This window comes from Engystomops pustulosus, chromosome 3, assembly GCF_040894005.1.
Source record: "Engystomops pustulosus chromosome 3, aEngPut4.maternal, whole genome shotgun sequence".
NCBI classification, from domain to species: Eukaryota; Metazoa; Chordata; class Amphibia; order Anura; family Leptodactylidae; genus Engystomops; species Engystomops pustulosus.
In genome coordinates, this window is record NC_092413.1 from 172,379,686 (window position 1) to 172,395,499 (window position 15,814).

The following is a 15,814-nucleotide window of genomic DNA, read 5'->3' on the forward strand; positions in this document are numbered from 1 at the left end:
CACCTATTCACATACAGGTGCATCTAGTTTCTTATGATATGTAATATCTGTGCTGGCATCATCCTCAGTCCAATAAGTATGGCTGAGGATGTAGAAGTGTCACGTTGTTCCATTCTGTGTGAGCTAGTCTGAACACTTGTGTACTCCTTTCCTAGCAGTTAATCTGTTTTATGGACAGAATGTCTCTCTATTGTCATTTTTGGAAGAAAAGAATATGATTGGAAGAACTGTTCCAATCATATTCTGGACCTGGGGTCTGGCATCTCATAAAAGGGGTTGTGGACTCTAGTTCTTGGCATGATATAGTCTGGTACTGCATTCTACAGTATACAGTAGGGTATCTGACCCTTTTCCTGATTCTTTGGGTTCTGTCCCATATTTCACAAATCACAACTATTCATCGTTGTATCGTCTTGTCTTGGTCACTGTATTTGCACTTTAGCGCAGGAAGGGAAGGTCGAGTAGTTGTCTCCTACCACTTAGAGAAGTAAGGGAAATTAAGCAGGTACAGCTGGGAAGGTGCTTTAGTCTTAGGGCTAACTATTTGTCTTTATTTCACCATAACATGGTAATTAACTGCTATAAACCGGAAATGACATTACACAGCATTTTATTTTCCCTACCATGATACTATCGTGGGATTTATTTTCAACAGTGAGTGTGATCATCTCCTGGATGCAAGTTGAAAAGGGAGATCTTCAACTCTTTATTGGCAATGCACCACGGGAAGCGCTAACCATGTGTTTTGTAGTGTAACATTATGTGATTGATAAGATATTTGGAAACCTAAATAAAGAACTGTAGGGTTTCACTATTATTTTTCAAAAAGTTTGCACAGAAACACTTGCTGAAAAAAAACGGGGAACCTGCTATAGTATACCAATGGACAAACAGTAGTCAGATTATAGGGAATTGTTTGATCTCTTCCTTCTGTATTAAAAACTGATAGCGACATGAAGAAAAAAGGAACTATGAAAATCCGAGTGCCGATTTTGAGTGCAGCTCATGTACTCAAAGAGTAACTGTTGGGGAACATATGTAGAATAACTAGGGTAGAAAAGTGTATCTATTCTTTCTAATAAATCACTTGTTACACATTCTATCCTTTTATTTCGAGAACTGGGCACAGAGCTTACCTCTCTGCATCTTGGTGCCCCATACAAACATTCATGAGGACATTACAGACAAAACTGTAGCGATTTGCTGCATTTTCACTGAGGATCTTTCCGAGCATCAGGTGATTAATATTATGAACAGAGGGGTTCTCTATAAAGTCTGCCATGAAGTCTGGATCCCACAGGACATTAGAGTTGGAGGGCTGCACGCTGCTGTAGATTGTCTGCTTTACCTTGGAACAAGCGCTACTGGAGAGGAAGAAACAATGTGAATGGGAGGTTACTTCTGTTAGAATGAATTATTCTATTAATAGGAAGGAACTGATTGTTCTGTTTACATAAGTAATAACATTGTGTCAAGGTGATCCCTGAACCTGGCATAAGGCACAGTGACCATGAATGATAGCTCACAGCGGAAACACAAATATGAAGAGATAGTAAGTAGCTGGCTGGAATCACATTAATGTATTGATTTATGTTTATGGAACAGGTGACCATACAATTTAGCTTAACATCGGCCAAAACCAACACCCAAATATTGGGGCAAGATGGATCTGCACGTTAGACTTCAACATGCATAATCTTTCATTTCACGTGAGATTTGCCACCACCAAATGTACTGATAAGCATTCACAAAGGGGGAGGTCAGGGGTCGCTGAATTCACTTTCTTTTATAATGATATGCTCCTCTATTTGAAATCCTCCAAACCATACGTAGACCTTCCTTACAGTATGCCAGTCTACATGTGGCAGATCCCAGTAAGCGGACTATATTTTTTCAGTATAGCCGCTAATGTGTGTGATACCAGTATTTGTGTTTTTTAAGGCTCTTAGTTTGCTGGGTACAGCATGTCAGTACAGAAGTGAAACCATTGGGTGGCTCAGTGGTCAGCACTATAGCCTTGCAGTACTGAGTTCAAGTCCCATTTAGGTCAACATCTGCAAAGAGTTTCTGTGTTCTCTCCATGTTTGGGTGGGTTTCCTCCGGTTTCCTCTCACACTCCAAAACATTCTGGTAGGTTGATAGATTGTGAGCCCTATTGGGGACAGGAACTGATTTGGCAAGCTCTGTGCAGCGCTGTGTAATCTGTGTGCACTATATAAATAATTATTATTATTGCTGCTGATTTTTGCATTTGAGGGACCGAAAGTATTGATCAATGTCAAAAGTTATGTTATTTCAAACAAAACAGCAAATTCCAGACTGAGCTAAGTTCAGTTAAGGACATTTGCTTGTGGTGAATGTAAATCTGTTATTAGGATTTACTAAACAGCTGGAGATGCTTTACACAATGATTTGCTTTTACCAGGTATTATGGCAACAGCAAATATAGTAAAGCACAAAAATGTCGGAAGGTGTTTAATTAAGATCTGTAAAGCATGATATCAGGATGGAAATGCATGTCTGCTTGGCACAAAATGGAAACATCCCCCTTACTGGCATCAACGGCAAGTGTCAAGTACATACATATAGTAAGAAAAGGACTGTGTAGATTAATCAGTTGTACATCTACTTTTACATAACATGATTCAAAAAAGGACAGTAGTCTGCAAACAGTGACTCAAGCAAACAAACATAGTACAGTTTATAGTGCAACTATAGAGGGAGGTGAATATGAAATCTCATGCAGAGGTACACAAAAACACAAACTAAACATTCCTTGTTATATTAAAATTTCACAGTGGCTGAGTGGGTAGCACTTCTGCCCTGCAGCACTGGGGTCCTGGGTCCGAGTCCCACCCAGGTCAACGTCTGCAAAGAGTTTGTATGTTCTCTCTGTGTTTGTGTGGGTTTCCTCTGGTTTCCTCCCACACTCCAAAACATACTGGTAGGTTGATTAGATTGTGAGCCCCATGGGGACAGGGACCAATCTGGCAAGATCTGTGCAGCGCTGCGTAATCTGTGTGCGCTATATAAATAAAGAATTATTTATATATATATATATTTATTTATACTTTCATACTTCTACTCTCTATGGCACGAGTGCCAGAGGAGCCCCTCAGGGCCCTCTCTGTCGGCACCCAGGATGTCACCACAGCACAGATATCCACAGACAGAAATCAAGGCTTCCTCCTGCAGTCCTAGGATGCCCAGGACATGTTGTGCTGAGTACTATTTTTTAAAGTGACATGTACTTAACTGCCTGAGACTACAGGAGGAGCGAGAAGGTGTGCACTGAGCTGGATTATCATTGGATCTTCTGCTCTGGGTCCTTTATTCTTCCCATTAAGGGGACCCTGAATATAAGCTGCAATGATCAGCCACATTTCTCCTTCTGCTTTCTTGTTTTCCTCAGGATGCCAATATGATTAAAAGTATAATTTAAACAATAATTTACTGCTTAAATTGCCAAGTTGACACTTTCCCATAAATAAGTGGGTTTTGATTGTAGTGTGCATTTGGTCTCTAAAAGGATCACCATTAGTCCTCTATGTAGTGACTCCTTACCCACTGGAAAGGAGACTGCTACTATGGAAAATTTAGGGAAAATTTGCAAAACCTAGATTTTCATCAAGACATCATAAAGATTTTTTAAGAAACGTAATTGAAGTCATTTGCTGCCCCAAAAAATGATATGAGACCTGCATAATGTATATTAGATTAGCAAAATCTTGTTGACATAAATTGTATTGTATGTACTGCAGGTTTTCTGCCAGAAAATTCATACAGAATAGGGACTCTAAGGGCATTTACCCTTACATAACCTAATATCAGAAAAACACTGATTGTGATGGATTACTGGGCATAGTCCTACAGACACAGGTCTCTATCCAGGTAAGTTCTGTCACTCCCTATGCTGGTGATGACACTGGCGCCGTGAGAAAAAACAAGTTTCGAATCTAACTGATTCTTAGTCGTAATGTAAATACCTTGGATGGCGTTCATGTATAAAAAGTCCGTCAGAGTCACATCATCCAGTACAATCACATGTGTCACAAATACTTGTGGTAAGTAGAAAAATGTTCATATATATATATATATATATATATATATATATATCCTTTTAGCTTCTTATGCCCTTGTCTTTGCAAAAAAAAAAAAGGTTTTAAAAAGCATTCCAGTATGGGGGGCACACACCAGTATGTCAGTGTTCTTGGCTTACAATCCTTCATCCTGGTGGTAGATGGCCTTGAGTAAATCTGCATTAGGTTAGATCATTGCTATAGTTGAGTCCCTGAGGTATGTGTGTATACAGAGTTAAGATCCAGAAAGTTTCTCTGGATCGTAACTTACATGTCCAATCCCCACCTCTTTTTGGTTTAGAGACTCGTTCAGTGGGAATAACAGACATAGAATTGATGATGCCCCAATGTGTTTCCCTGAAATATCTGGAAGCACCCGATAGGTTGCTGCAGACAGTCAAAGAAGACGTAGCTCCGGTGATATGTTCTGCATTACAGAGTGCGAAGTGAAAAAATATTTTTATGCATCTTGTGCATCTGAGGAGGAAAATTGTTTAGTGATCTCTATATATTTAGACCTCTACATTCAAAACTACCTTTTGTATGGAGCCACATAGGTTTATTATCTGTGACAGACTAAGGAGATAATATGGAACCTAAAGATTTAGCATTTCTGGAGATGGATCAACAACCATTGTTCAGAATCCCAGAAAGAACAGTGTCCTGAAATAAAATAGGTCAATGTCTTTGGGTTATTTTAATGATGTCATTGCACTTCCAATTCTTTTAGAGAAAAATACATTTTACTCTAGCCAGAGCTCCCAAAATACTTTTTATCCAATCTCTTGTACTATTCAGTCTCTGTGTGCCAATGCATCGCACCAGTTTAGACAGATCCTTCTGACAAAGTTATGGCCCAACTGCAGACTTGTCCCGCTACTAATGTTGATAAGCCCCTTTTAACTTTTTACCTTGTGAGTATGATGAATTAAATAAATGTTAAACCTGTTTGAACATACTACACCTTTGGCTGGCATATTCCTTCCAGCAATATTGTCCTATAAGAACAATTAGAGGAAGATGGTGAATAACGCGATGGTGCTGGTCTGAATTGGGACATACCGTATATACTCGAGTATAAGCCGACCCAAGTATAAGCCGAGGCCCCTAATTTTACCACAAAAACTTGGTAAAACCTACATTTTTTTTTACTCGAGTACAAGCCGAGTTTGGGTTTTCAGCACATTTTTTGTACTAAAAAACTAGGCTTATACTTGAGTATATATGGTAACTTTATCAGAAGGATCTGTCTAAACTGGTGCGATGCATTTTACTCCGACTAGAGTAAAATGTATTTTTCTCTAAAAGAATTGGACTTACATTAAGACTTTGTGGACCGGTCTTGTTCTGTGAGTAGCTCCATAGGGGCGAATTGTGCACCACAAATAACTGTTTTTATTTAATTGTACTGTCTGCAAAATAAGTGTGGGGGCAAAAAGATCTTTAGTGTGTGAACATCATTAGGGGTTTATAATTTGAGAATCATCTGTGTAAATAAGAAGTGTCTTTGGACATTTACAATGCCTTGATGCTGCTGTGTTCCAATCACCTATAAAGACAGCTTGCTACCTTATCCCATCCTATTTTATTTGGCAAGCTTTCCGCACGTTTCCAGGTTTCCTGGCGCCGGTCCATTACATTTAGTTTGGAATTACTGTTGATTACACAATTATAAATAACTATTTACTTGTGTAAACACTTAATTGGACATGGTTTTCAGGACCGCTGCATGCAAGCAAAACACTTTGACTCGGTTGCTTAGTCAGTCAATTAGTGAGAAAATCCAACAGGGCTTAAGGAGAAAAGGGTGGAGGTCTCTCCTAGTAGTTACCGGCTATTGATCGGAACTATGGATTGCCAAGTGGGAGGGAAATGTCAAACACTCCATCCTGGAACTGGAAAGAAATGAGATGCTCAACATAGATCTACAGAGGAAGGCTACACAAAGGGGAATGAAGGTATTGTCTCACCATATTTACTACTTTGGATCAGGGGGAGGTTTATTTAAATTAGTTTTTTCTCTATATACTTTGGTGTGAAGTTTTTTTATATACACAGTTTGTAGTTACCTGAATAGATCTCCAAATTTACTCCGTAAGTGACTACTTGATACGTAGAGGTCGTACAAATAGGCCAAAATACAGCGTTCTGCGGAGGAGCATTCTGATGGATTGACTACATGTTTGACCACACCGCACAAACTGTAAAACAAAGCAAACTGTACTATTCACATGATACTATATAATAACCTTTATAGATTCAGGGTATTAATGTTCCATCTTTTTTTTGTTCATGTACCTAATGGATTTCGGTCAAATAAATATGGTTTATATATGTAAATATGCGTAAATTGGTAATTTCCAAAGAATCTTTATAAACACTCTATGAGAATTCAGATAATACTGATACAGAGAGCATTTCATGTTTCAAACAGGTTGAATAAAAGGTAACATTAGCATCTACATACAAATGTCATCCATGTGCTGGGTTCCAATTTTTACAAAATGTGACTCTTGTAATATGCAGTAGCTGCAGGAGTATAGCCACAAGGGCAGCGGTACCTGGTGCTCAAGTAAAGTCTTTGCCTCTGCTACAAATTACACATGTTAATGAGGGGACTTTAATGTAAAGATATTGACTGGAAGCCCAGGAGTGTCAATAGTATAATTGCTGCTGAATAATGTATGTGCACATTCAGTAGCAACAGGAACACTATATATATTCTATAGAAACTACTTCAGACTGGTTACTGCCTAAAAGATTTATAATATAGCATAAAACATGGGCATATATTTACATTATCTTTTGATGGGACAAAGAGATAAATCCAAAAACAGCTTTAAGCTTAAGTGTTATGTGGATCTTCAGCATAAAAAAGGACTCATTTTTATGATATCTTGTTTTTTTTGGAAAGGATGGACACTGAAAGCTGCTCGATGTAGTGTCACATAGGGATCCAAGGATAATGTACTGTTTGTCCAGATGTTGCCAACTACTTGTAAACATGTGTGAATTAAAGCATATCTTCCATCAGATTTACTGACTGCCCAAACTGACATGCTCATTATGTCTGCCAGGGGATGGCACCATTTTTCTTAAAGAGGACCTGTCACTCAATTTTTCGGCACTAGGAGCTGCTTACTAAAGTAAGCAGCTCCTAGTGCTCGATCAAACGCCGCAGTGTTAGAGTGATAGCGTTACCTGAAACCTTTGGTAACGCTATTTAACACTGTGGCGGGCTACAGTGTAATTGTCGGACCGCTCGCAAAGCTGTCCGACGTATTCATGAGGGGGCGGGGTTGGGGCATGGCTAGGGGCGGTGACTGCCGCCTAGCACGCGGCAGTCACTGCCGGCCTATGCGAACTGTCCGATGATTACATTGTACTCTGCCGCAGTGTTTGATAGCGTTACCGGAGGTTTCCGGTAACGCTATCACTCTAACACTGCGGCGTTTGTTCAAGCACTAGGAGCTGCTTACTTTAGTAAGCAGCTCCTGGTGCCAAAAATTTACTTGACAGGTCCTCTTTAAGGCCAGGAATAGGCGGATTCTTCTAAAAAAGACATTATAAGTATGGAAATGAGCCGGAGGTGCTCCTGCCTATGCCACCAGAGCACCTCTTGTCTCTACTGTCTAATCATATATACACCTCCCACTGTCTAAATTTTAGCTTGGTCCCACCTGTTGATCGTGACATCACCAGCAGTCTACGGACCAGGCTAAAATTAAGAAAGAGGGGGTGTACATACATGATCGGACAGCGGAGCCAAGAGGTGCTTCAGTGACTTAGAGTGGAGCGGCTACGGTTCATTTCCATATTTTTTTTTTTTTTTTTTTTAGAAGACCTAAGAAAAACAGGCATGTATGGTTGTGAAGTCTACCATCAGTAAATATCATGGTTGATGTCCATTAAGTTTTACTATGTTTACAACTTTAAAGAGGTTGAAAAACATTTAGTCTCCAGATCATGGGTAGTGTGCTGAAATCACCTCTATACAGATGAGCTACAATTCCACCACTGACCATGGTCAAGTGTGGCACTGTTTTTGAAGTTGTGAAGTCAGAATAGAAAGTCTTATCATTCAGCATTGACAAATCTAAAGTAGTTTAGCGCTCTCCGATCTATAACTATTAGTAAATCTGCCCAAAAGTAGGATGCAGTATCTCCAGCCATATGGCTTCAGGGCCTTGCTATGTACATCACAATTCATTGCTTTAGCTGTAGGTTTAAAGAATATGTTACAAACCCTTCAAAAACTTGTGCCGTTTGCTCAGTATTTAAAATTAGACAAGCATGATAGCGCCGCAGCACTGCCACAATGTACAGACAGAGACGAGTTGTGTAACTTCCTGCCAGGCTGGATGATTTCAACAGTAACTCCGCTTCCACCACGCTGAGTTCATTTAGGAGCTGAAAAACATGAGATGCCCTGGTTAAGTGCATATCACAGCAAATAGCCAGATGTTCAACTTTATGTGTCGGACTTCCGCACTTGGGTAGGTAGAGTTGCCAGGTTGCACTTCCTCAAAACATTTATATTTGAACCAAGGACCTTCTTCCCCAAACCAGAAATATATTTCATGTGAATAAATAAAAGTTTCCGTAAGCAATTTCAAGTGCATTATGGTAATATTCTGCCCAAACCACAGTGATACAGGAGCAATGTAGTGTTTACACCACACCACACCACAAGAAACACCAAGTATATACAAGACTGTAGATAAGCTTCACATACTCTTCCCATACATTTTGTCATGTCCATTGCAGAGCCCACATTTATTCATCAGTTTATGGTCTATCATATGTCGCCCCATCCCTTAACCGGGGCTGTGAAGTTGGAATCGTGAAGTCGTAGACTATTTTGCTGCAGTCTGATAAAATAGTCCTGATAAAAATGGACCAACTCCAATTTCACAAATATCTAATAAATTATTTTAAAATGTATGACATTTTCTTTTAAATGACTGTTCTGTTCCTGATCTTAGGATTTAGGCCAGTGGTGAGCAACATTTGTTGGTCCATGAAACATATTTTCATACTGCTCAAGTTTAAGGAGCTACATCGGCCATCCAATACCCGAGATGCACCAACAAAATGCCATCCCAGAAATTACAAATATCACAGTACAGCAATAGATACTACCCCAGAAACCAAATACTGCATTCAAAGCAGACAATCATAGTGTAGGACCTCAGAGCAAATAATAATACTTAAGACCCCCTAAGCAGACAATTATGAATACTGGACACCCCCAGAGCAGATAAAAATTAATAATCCTGGCTCACACTGTTCTCTGCTCCAAACTGTAGCTTCTCCTCTCCTCCACTTAGCTCTGTGTCCCCTGTTGAATGTATGCACTGCCGTCAGGACCATTCCTGAGTCCATTCTAGGACCATTCCTGGGCCTGAGACCCATGAGAACATCTCAGCTCCACCAACCGCTACCCAGCCTCATGCACCAATAAACACTTCAATAAGTTATGGAAGTGCTCATTGGAATATGACATTCAGCAAGGTGCAGGATGCAACCCCAGACTTGACAGGCCACATGTGACTTGTTAGCTGCAGGTTGTCCACCCCTGTTCCAGGCTTTTAGTTGAGATAAATGTGTGCTGCACTTTATGTACATGCTCAGTATTGAAGCTCCTCTGCTACAGATCAAAGAAAAAAGACACTGGGAAGGAATGCCTCCTGTCATGTTAGAACTGCTTGTGATCCGGAAAACAAGGTTATGGAGTCAGAGTCATGAACTCGGTGACCGTTTTGGTGGAGCTGGAGTCAAAGTCGTAGTTAGGGAAATGTTGGAGCTGGAGTCAGAGGTTTGGTTTTATATCTCCACAGTTCTGCCCTTATTAAGTGACTTATTAGGTTCCTGCTGCAACCATTCTCACACAAGCACAAGTGGTAACATTTAGGAATGGAAAGATTTTGATCCTGGTTGTACAGCCCTTTAAACACTGCTGTCAACACGGACCATGGTGTCTTAGTGGCTTCAGAGGGAGGGGGCTCCCTTTGTCACCACCAGCCTCTTCAGGGATTGAGAGATGCTAATGGCCTCCCAATGCACCTGGGGTCTATTAACCCCTTAAGGACGCTTTTGTGTTTTCATTTTTCACTCCCCACCTTAAAAATTCTATAACTATTTTATTTTTCCATGTAAAGAGCTGTGTTTGGGCTTGTTTTCTGCATAACAAATTTCACTTCATAGTGGCAGTATTTATTATTCCATGCCATGTACTGGGAAGCCGGAGAAAAATTCTGAATGCAGTGAAAATTATGAAAAAACGCATTTGCGCCATATATTTGTGGACTTGGATTATATAGCTTTCACTGAGTGCCCCAAATGACAAGTCTACTTAATTCTTTGGTTTAATTCTTCTGTAAAAAGAAAAAATTATTTTTCTTTGCCATGTTCTGGTGCTAATAACTTTTTCATATTCCAGTGTACGGAGCTGCAGGTGGTGTCATTTTTGGGACTTTTGATGATATTTTTAATGATATCAATTTGATGACTTTTGATCACTTTTTATAGAATTTCGCAGCACAAGGACGATATAGTTCTTCTTCGCTTGCGAATGTGTTATAAAGGACCTTCTGGGGGTCATTTATCTTATCTCTATTTGTTTTGGCTAGTTTTTGTCTTTTTTCCGTCAGCTTTTTTGGTAATTTATCAATCTCACTTTTACAAATGTCTCAAAAAAGTTGCAAAAATGTCTCAAGTTTTCCTAAAGTATGGTTTTGGCTGGAGACAATTTGCATTGATAAATCTCATTTGTGACATTTAGCACATCTGGAACAGAAGATAAATGTGTCTTACTGGCGATAAACAAATTTCAAAATGTCCCCAAAAAGGCGCAAAAATGGCAATTCGCCCAAAAAAAAGTCTAAAAAGAAAAGACAGAAAAAAATTAAATAAATATGAATGACCCTCTGTGTCTTCCATTGGCACATTTCTATTAGGTCATGCCAGAGACAAAAAGCAGCTTGGTCATTAGGGTAAAAAATAGGTGCGGTAATAAGGGGTTAATTTTAAGGGTTAATAAGGGGGCCTCATTTTGCAGAACAAAAATCCTTAATGCATGATGACTGATAGGCTAAAATGAAGTGCCACATAATGTTTCATATAAAACTATTAATGCCAAAAAAACTAAATGTACGGTACCTCGTCATCTTATCTCACCCTATACCTCACCCTAGTGAATCAGTGTAGTTTCTTAAAGGGTTAAAACCTCTAGATAATCTAATCTATGAAATATACATCCCTGACAAAACCTTAGTAGTGAAAAAGGGAAACCTGTCAGTACAAAAGACAATTGTGTTGAAACACACATATGAAAAAAGGTAGACTCCATTTCATGAAATTATCTTTAAATCATTTATATCTTTCATCAACATGTCCTTTGTTTATTCTCTCCTTTATGATCCCAGAGCCGCCAGGTTAATGATTTACCAAGACTAAAACTGGGCATAACATGATTTATATGTCTACGGGCTGTAGTCTCCAGCAGCTTTTAACTAAATGGAAGTTTCTATTACATTATAGGGGCACATCTGCATCATTCCTCACATCCTTACTCTTTTCTGCCTGGCAAACTTATTTGCATATTGCTTACCCTGAATTCCCAGTGGAGGGTGCACAGCCTGTAAGTTCAAATAAAAAGGTACATGGCACTTCACCTTAAGAAAATAGTTCCTAATATTGTCTGTAGAGGTATATATTGCTTTGGAAAATACTTACTAGTTTGGCTATTATCCTACAGTAGGTCACTATAGCACTATCCCCCCCCCCCCTGGAAAACTAAGGTGACGGAATGCGCGGGGCATCACGACCCCCTGGCTGTCTCTGGTGTTGTGGTCCAGTAAACTGCTATGATTCTACTTGTATATGGGCTATATGCAGCGTTCTATACTTTATGATTATTGTTACATAGGAGAGTTTACTGTGCCATTGTGATAGTATGCACTTTATGTAGCTGATTCCTTTTGGAGCTCTTATTGTATTTACCTATTGACACCAGAAATTATTCATTGCAGTCAGGGTGGTTTCCTTGGGATGATCCTACAACTTTCATCCCATTGAGTCTTTTTGTGTCTGTGTACCTGTTACACGTTTTAAGTGTTTTTAAACTGGTCAGTGTTTGTCAAAATGTTTGGTATGTGTAAATAAAGTTTGATATTTTGCTTATAGTTTGTTTGTCTTGACACGCTTTTTCTTGTACATATTTGATGGTATTTTGTGTCTATAAAGCAACCCGTATATATTTGCTGTGCAGGACCCACACCTTTTTGTCGTAGATTAATATAAGAAGATTACCACAGTCACAGTGTCTGGATCTATGAGGAAGTGTCGGATAATGACGGATTTTGATGTTAGGTTTCCTTTAAAGGGAACCTACCACCACAAATCTACCTATAAAGGTAGATCGGGTGGTAGGTTGATCAATGGGACGTGAGGAGAGCCCTTTTAAGGGCTAATCCTCACGTCCCCGCACTTTTTTGTTAACTTTTATTAGACATATATTCAAATTTACTTATGCGGCTACTGGGGCGTGGAGTAGCCGCATCTGAGGTTACACGAGGCGGCTACTCCACGCCCCGGTAGCCACTTTACCCCTCCTACTCACCATCTTCGGCGCACAGCTGCTCGTAGCTGCGTGCCCTCGTCCGACGATCCTACAGTCTGCGCATGTGCAGAACAGCAGGCCCGCGCCTGTGCAGCCCCGGCTTCAGAGCAGTGACCGCGCAGGCACGGGTCTGCTGTTCTGCGCATGCGCAGACTGCAGGATCGCCGAAGATGGTGAGTAGGAGGGGTAAAGTGGCTACCGGGGCGTGGAGTAACCGCCTCGTGTAACCTCAGATGCGGCTACTCCACGCCCCAGTAGCCGCATAAGAAAATTAGCATAAAAGTCAAATAAAAGTTACTAAAAAAGTGCGGGGACGTGAGGATTAGCCCTTAAAAGGGCTATCCTCACGTCCCATTGATCCACCTACCACCCGATCTACCTTTATAGGTAGATTTGTGGTGGTAGGTTCCCTTTAAAGAGGACTTGACATCCCCACCAAAAGATCCCCATCAAATATGCCCCCCTTTCAATGTATACCATTTTTAAAATAATTTATGTTGGCCATATTCATGAGGTGGCCGGCCGACACACCCCCACCACGCCCCTGTCGGGGACCTGTAAGAATAGCCGGCAGCAGCGCATATATTGTGCAATCGCTGCAGGCGCTGTGAATAAGCATGGTGCGGCCGCTTTCAGTGCGGCCGCATCGGAAAGAGCTGGCAGAGATTGTACAATATATGAGCTGCTGCCGGCTATTCTTACGGGTCCACGCGAGAGGGGTGTGGTGGGGAGTGTCGGCCAGCCCCCTCATGAATACGGCCGACTTCAGCGCCCAGGAGACGAGGATCCAACTTCATATTTTGTAAGAGGTAGGATCAATTAAAGGAAACCTACCACTTGAAGTGGCAGGTTTCCGATGGCAATACCGAGCACCAGCTCAGGGTGAGCTGGTGCCGGAGCCTATTTTAGTTAGTGTTTTAAACCGCAGTATCGCGGTTTAAAACACTTTTTAAACTTTATGGCCGGCGCAGGCAGGTACGCGCTCGGCGCTTACCATGCGCACGGCTCTCCTTCACTTCCTATGTAGCCGCGCGCACGGTAAGCGCCGAGCGCGTACCTGCCTGCGCCGGCTATAAAGTTAAAAAGTGTTTTAAACCGCGATACCGCGGTTTAAAACACTAGCTAAAATAGGCTCCGGCACCAGCTCACCCTGAGCTGGTGCCCGGTATTGCCATCGGAAACCTGCCACTTCAAGTGGTAGGTTTCCTTTAAAACCAAGTTCACCAACATAAATAGAAAGGGGCTGGGGGGAGGATTATGGGGGCATAGTTGGTGGGGGTCTTTTGGTGGGGTGACAGGTCTATAAGTACCAATTACTTTACTAAACCAAGTTATTAAAGGGGTTCATCAGCTCAGTAGATTTCCTTTTAGATGCCAGAAAAGGTGTCAATTTGTCAATAGGGGGAATGAATCCCTTCCTGAACTTTTCAGAACAGAAACATTCAGGTTAATGAATCTGCAGATTTAATCTGTAAAAGTATCTTCATTTTTTGTCTGTAGCTTTTCTTGAGTGCTTGTGTTTTGCTCTTTTTTCGGACGGTATGTATCATTTGGCTATGGATATCCCCTTTTGCTTTGCAATGATACATTAGGAACACTACAACACACACATCAGAAAATATCAGAAAATATTCAGGTGTAGGCACAAAAAAATGTGTGAATGCTCCTGGAAAGGTGGAAAATAACAAAAAATGTGTAGAAAGAAAAGAAGAAAACAAGCCAAAATAAAGATACATGTCCCCCAATGATTGGAATCTGTCATAATCTCCACCTGTCATGTATTTCAGAGTCTTCAATTTTGTGAATAGACTTCTCTAATTCACTTATTTAGATATTTTTGGTACCAGTTCAACTAAAATGTCTTGTTCAGACAAATGCTTATGATAGTTGGATGACAGGATTTGAGTTGCTTTTCATGGATGCAGTAAATAGCGCTAATCCGTTTTCATGGTTGTTCAGAATGGCCATGGACACTAATGGAGCATATAATCAGTTCAATGAGACTACAATTAAAATGTTCTTAATGATTTTGCTTAAGAATATAAGAAGCAACAATGAATAATATATTTTCATATCAGAATTCATCAACAATTGTTACCAGTATGTATACAAATACAGTGGAGGCTTCTATGTTTTTGTAGTTTTAGACTGTATTTATTTCATTTGTAGCCACTTTTATTTGGAAACATATATAAATACTCATATACTGAATTAGAAAAACAAAATTTAAAAACACATGAAATCCTTATATGAGTAAGGCTTCTTGCACACAAGGCTTCTTGTAGCGGTTAGGACCCGGGCTTAGCACATATTCTTCTGGAGAGGAGGAGGGATGAACGCTGCTCACCCCATCTTCATACAGAGATGGGCTTTGCTGCATATTGCAGCAAAGACCCATGACTATCACCCGTGGTTGGTGCTTGCACCAATTGCAGGTGTTAACCTCTTGTATGCCACCGCCAAAAACACCGGCGGCACTTAAAACGTGGTGGCACATGGGCGCCACCATCTTTCTTCAGATCATCGCTCCTCCGAACGTCATTGCTCCGTACAAGATGGCAATTTTCTTTTTCTTTTTTGTACACATTCGTTTACATTTTGAAAATGTATTAAAACACAATTAAACCTACATAAATTTGGTATCACCGTGATTGAATCAAACCAAAGAAAAAGGTAGAGGTGTTTTTGGAGCGAAGAGTGAAAGTCATAAAAACTGAGCCCATAAGAACAAGACGCACATGCATTTTTTAAAATTTTTTGCACATTTGTAATTTTTTTCCAGCTTCCCAGTACATGGCAGGGAATAATAAATAACATCACGGGAAAGTAACATTCGTTACACACAAAATAAGCCCTCACACAGCTCTGTACACGTAAAAATGAAAAAGTTATGGATTTTTGAAGGTGGACAGCAAGAAATGAGAGGAAAAACCCTGCGTCCTTAAGGGGTTAATAATAGTAAGTTATACCAAAACCATACATAACTAAGGTGTCCTCTTAGTTAATACAGGCGTGAGACTAATGTAGGCCTATTCCTGGGACAATTTCCTACATATACCCACTTTGAGGTAATCACCCTTACTCATATGAGGATTCCATGTATTAAAAAAGT

At 40.3% G+C, this 15,814-nt stretch overlaps 1 protein-coding gene across 5 annotated transcripts in view; it reads right to left on the reverse strand.

Annotated features, from left to right (window-relative positions):
- MED12L (mediator complex subunit 12L) overlaps positions 1-15,814 on the reverse strand; it is a 300,992-nt gene that overhangs the window by 72,615 nt on the left and 212,563 nt on the right. For 4 of the 5 annotated variants that reach the window (XM_072142994.1, XM_072142992.1, XM_072142991.1 and 1 more), the window contains exons 20-22: positions 8,326-8,489; positions 6,149-6,280; positions 1,137-1,364 (exon numbers count right to left, since the gene is read on the reverse strand). In XM_072142994.1, the coding sequence (XP_071999095.1) occupies positions 1,137-1,364; positions 6,149-6,280; positions 8,326-8,489 (524 nt within the window). The remainder of the gene's footprint in view (positions 1-1,136; positions 1,365-6,148; positions 6,281-8,325; positions 8,490-15,814) is intronic. The other variant, XM_072142993.1, reaches the window with a different exon arrangement.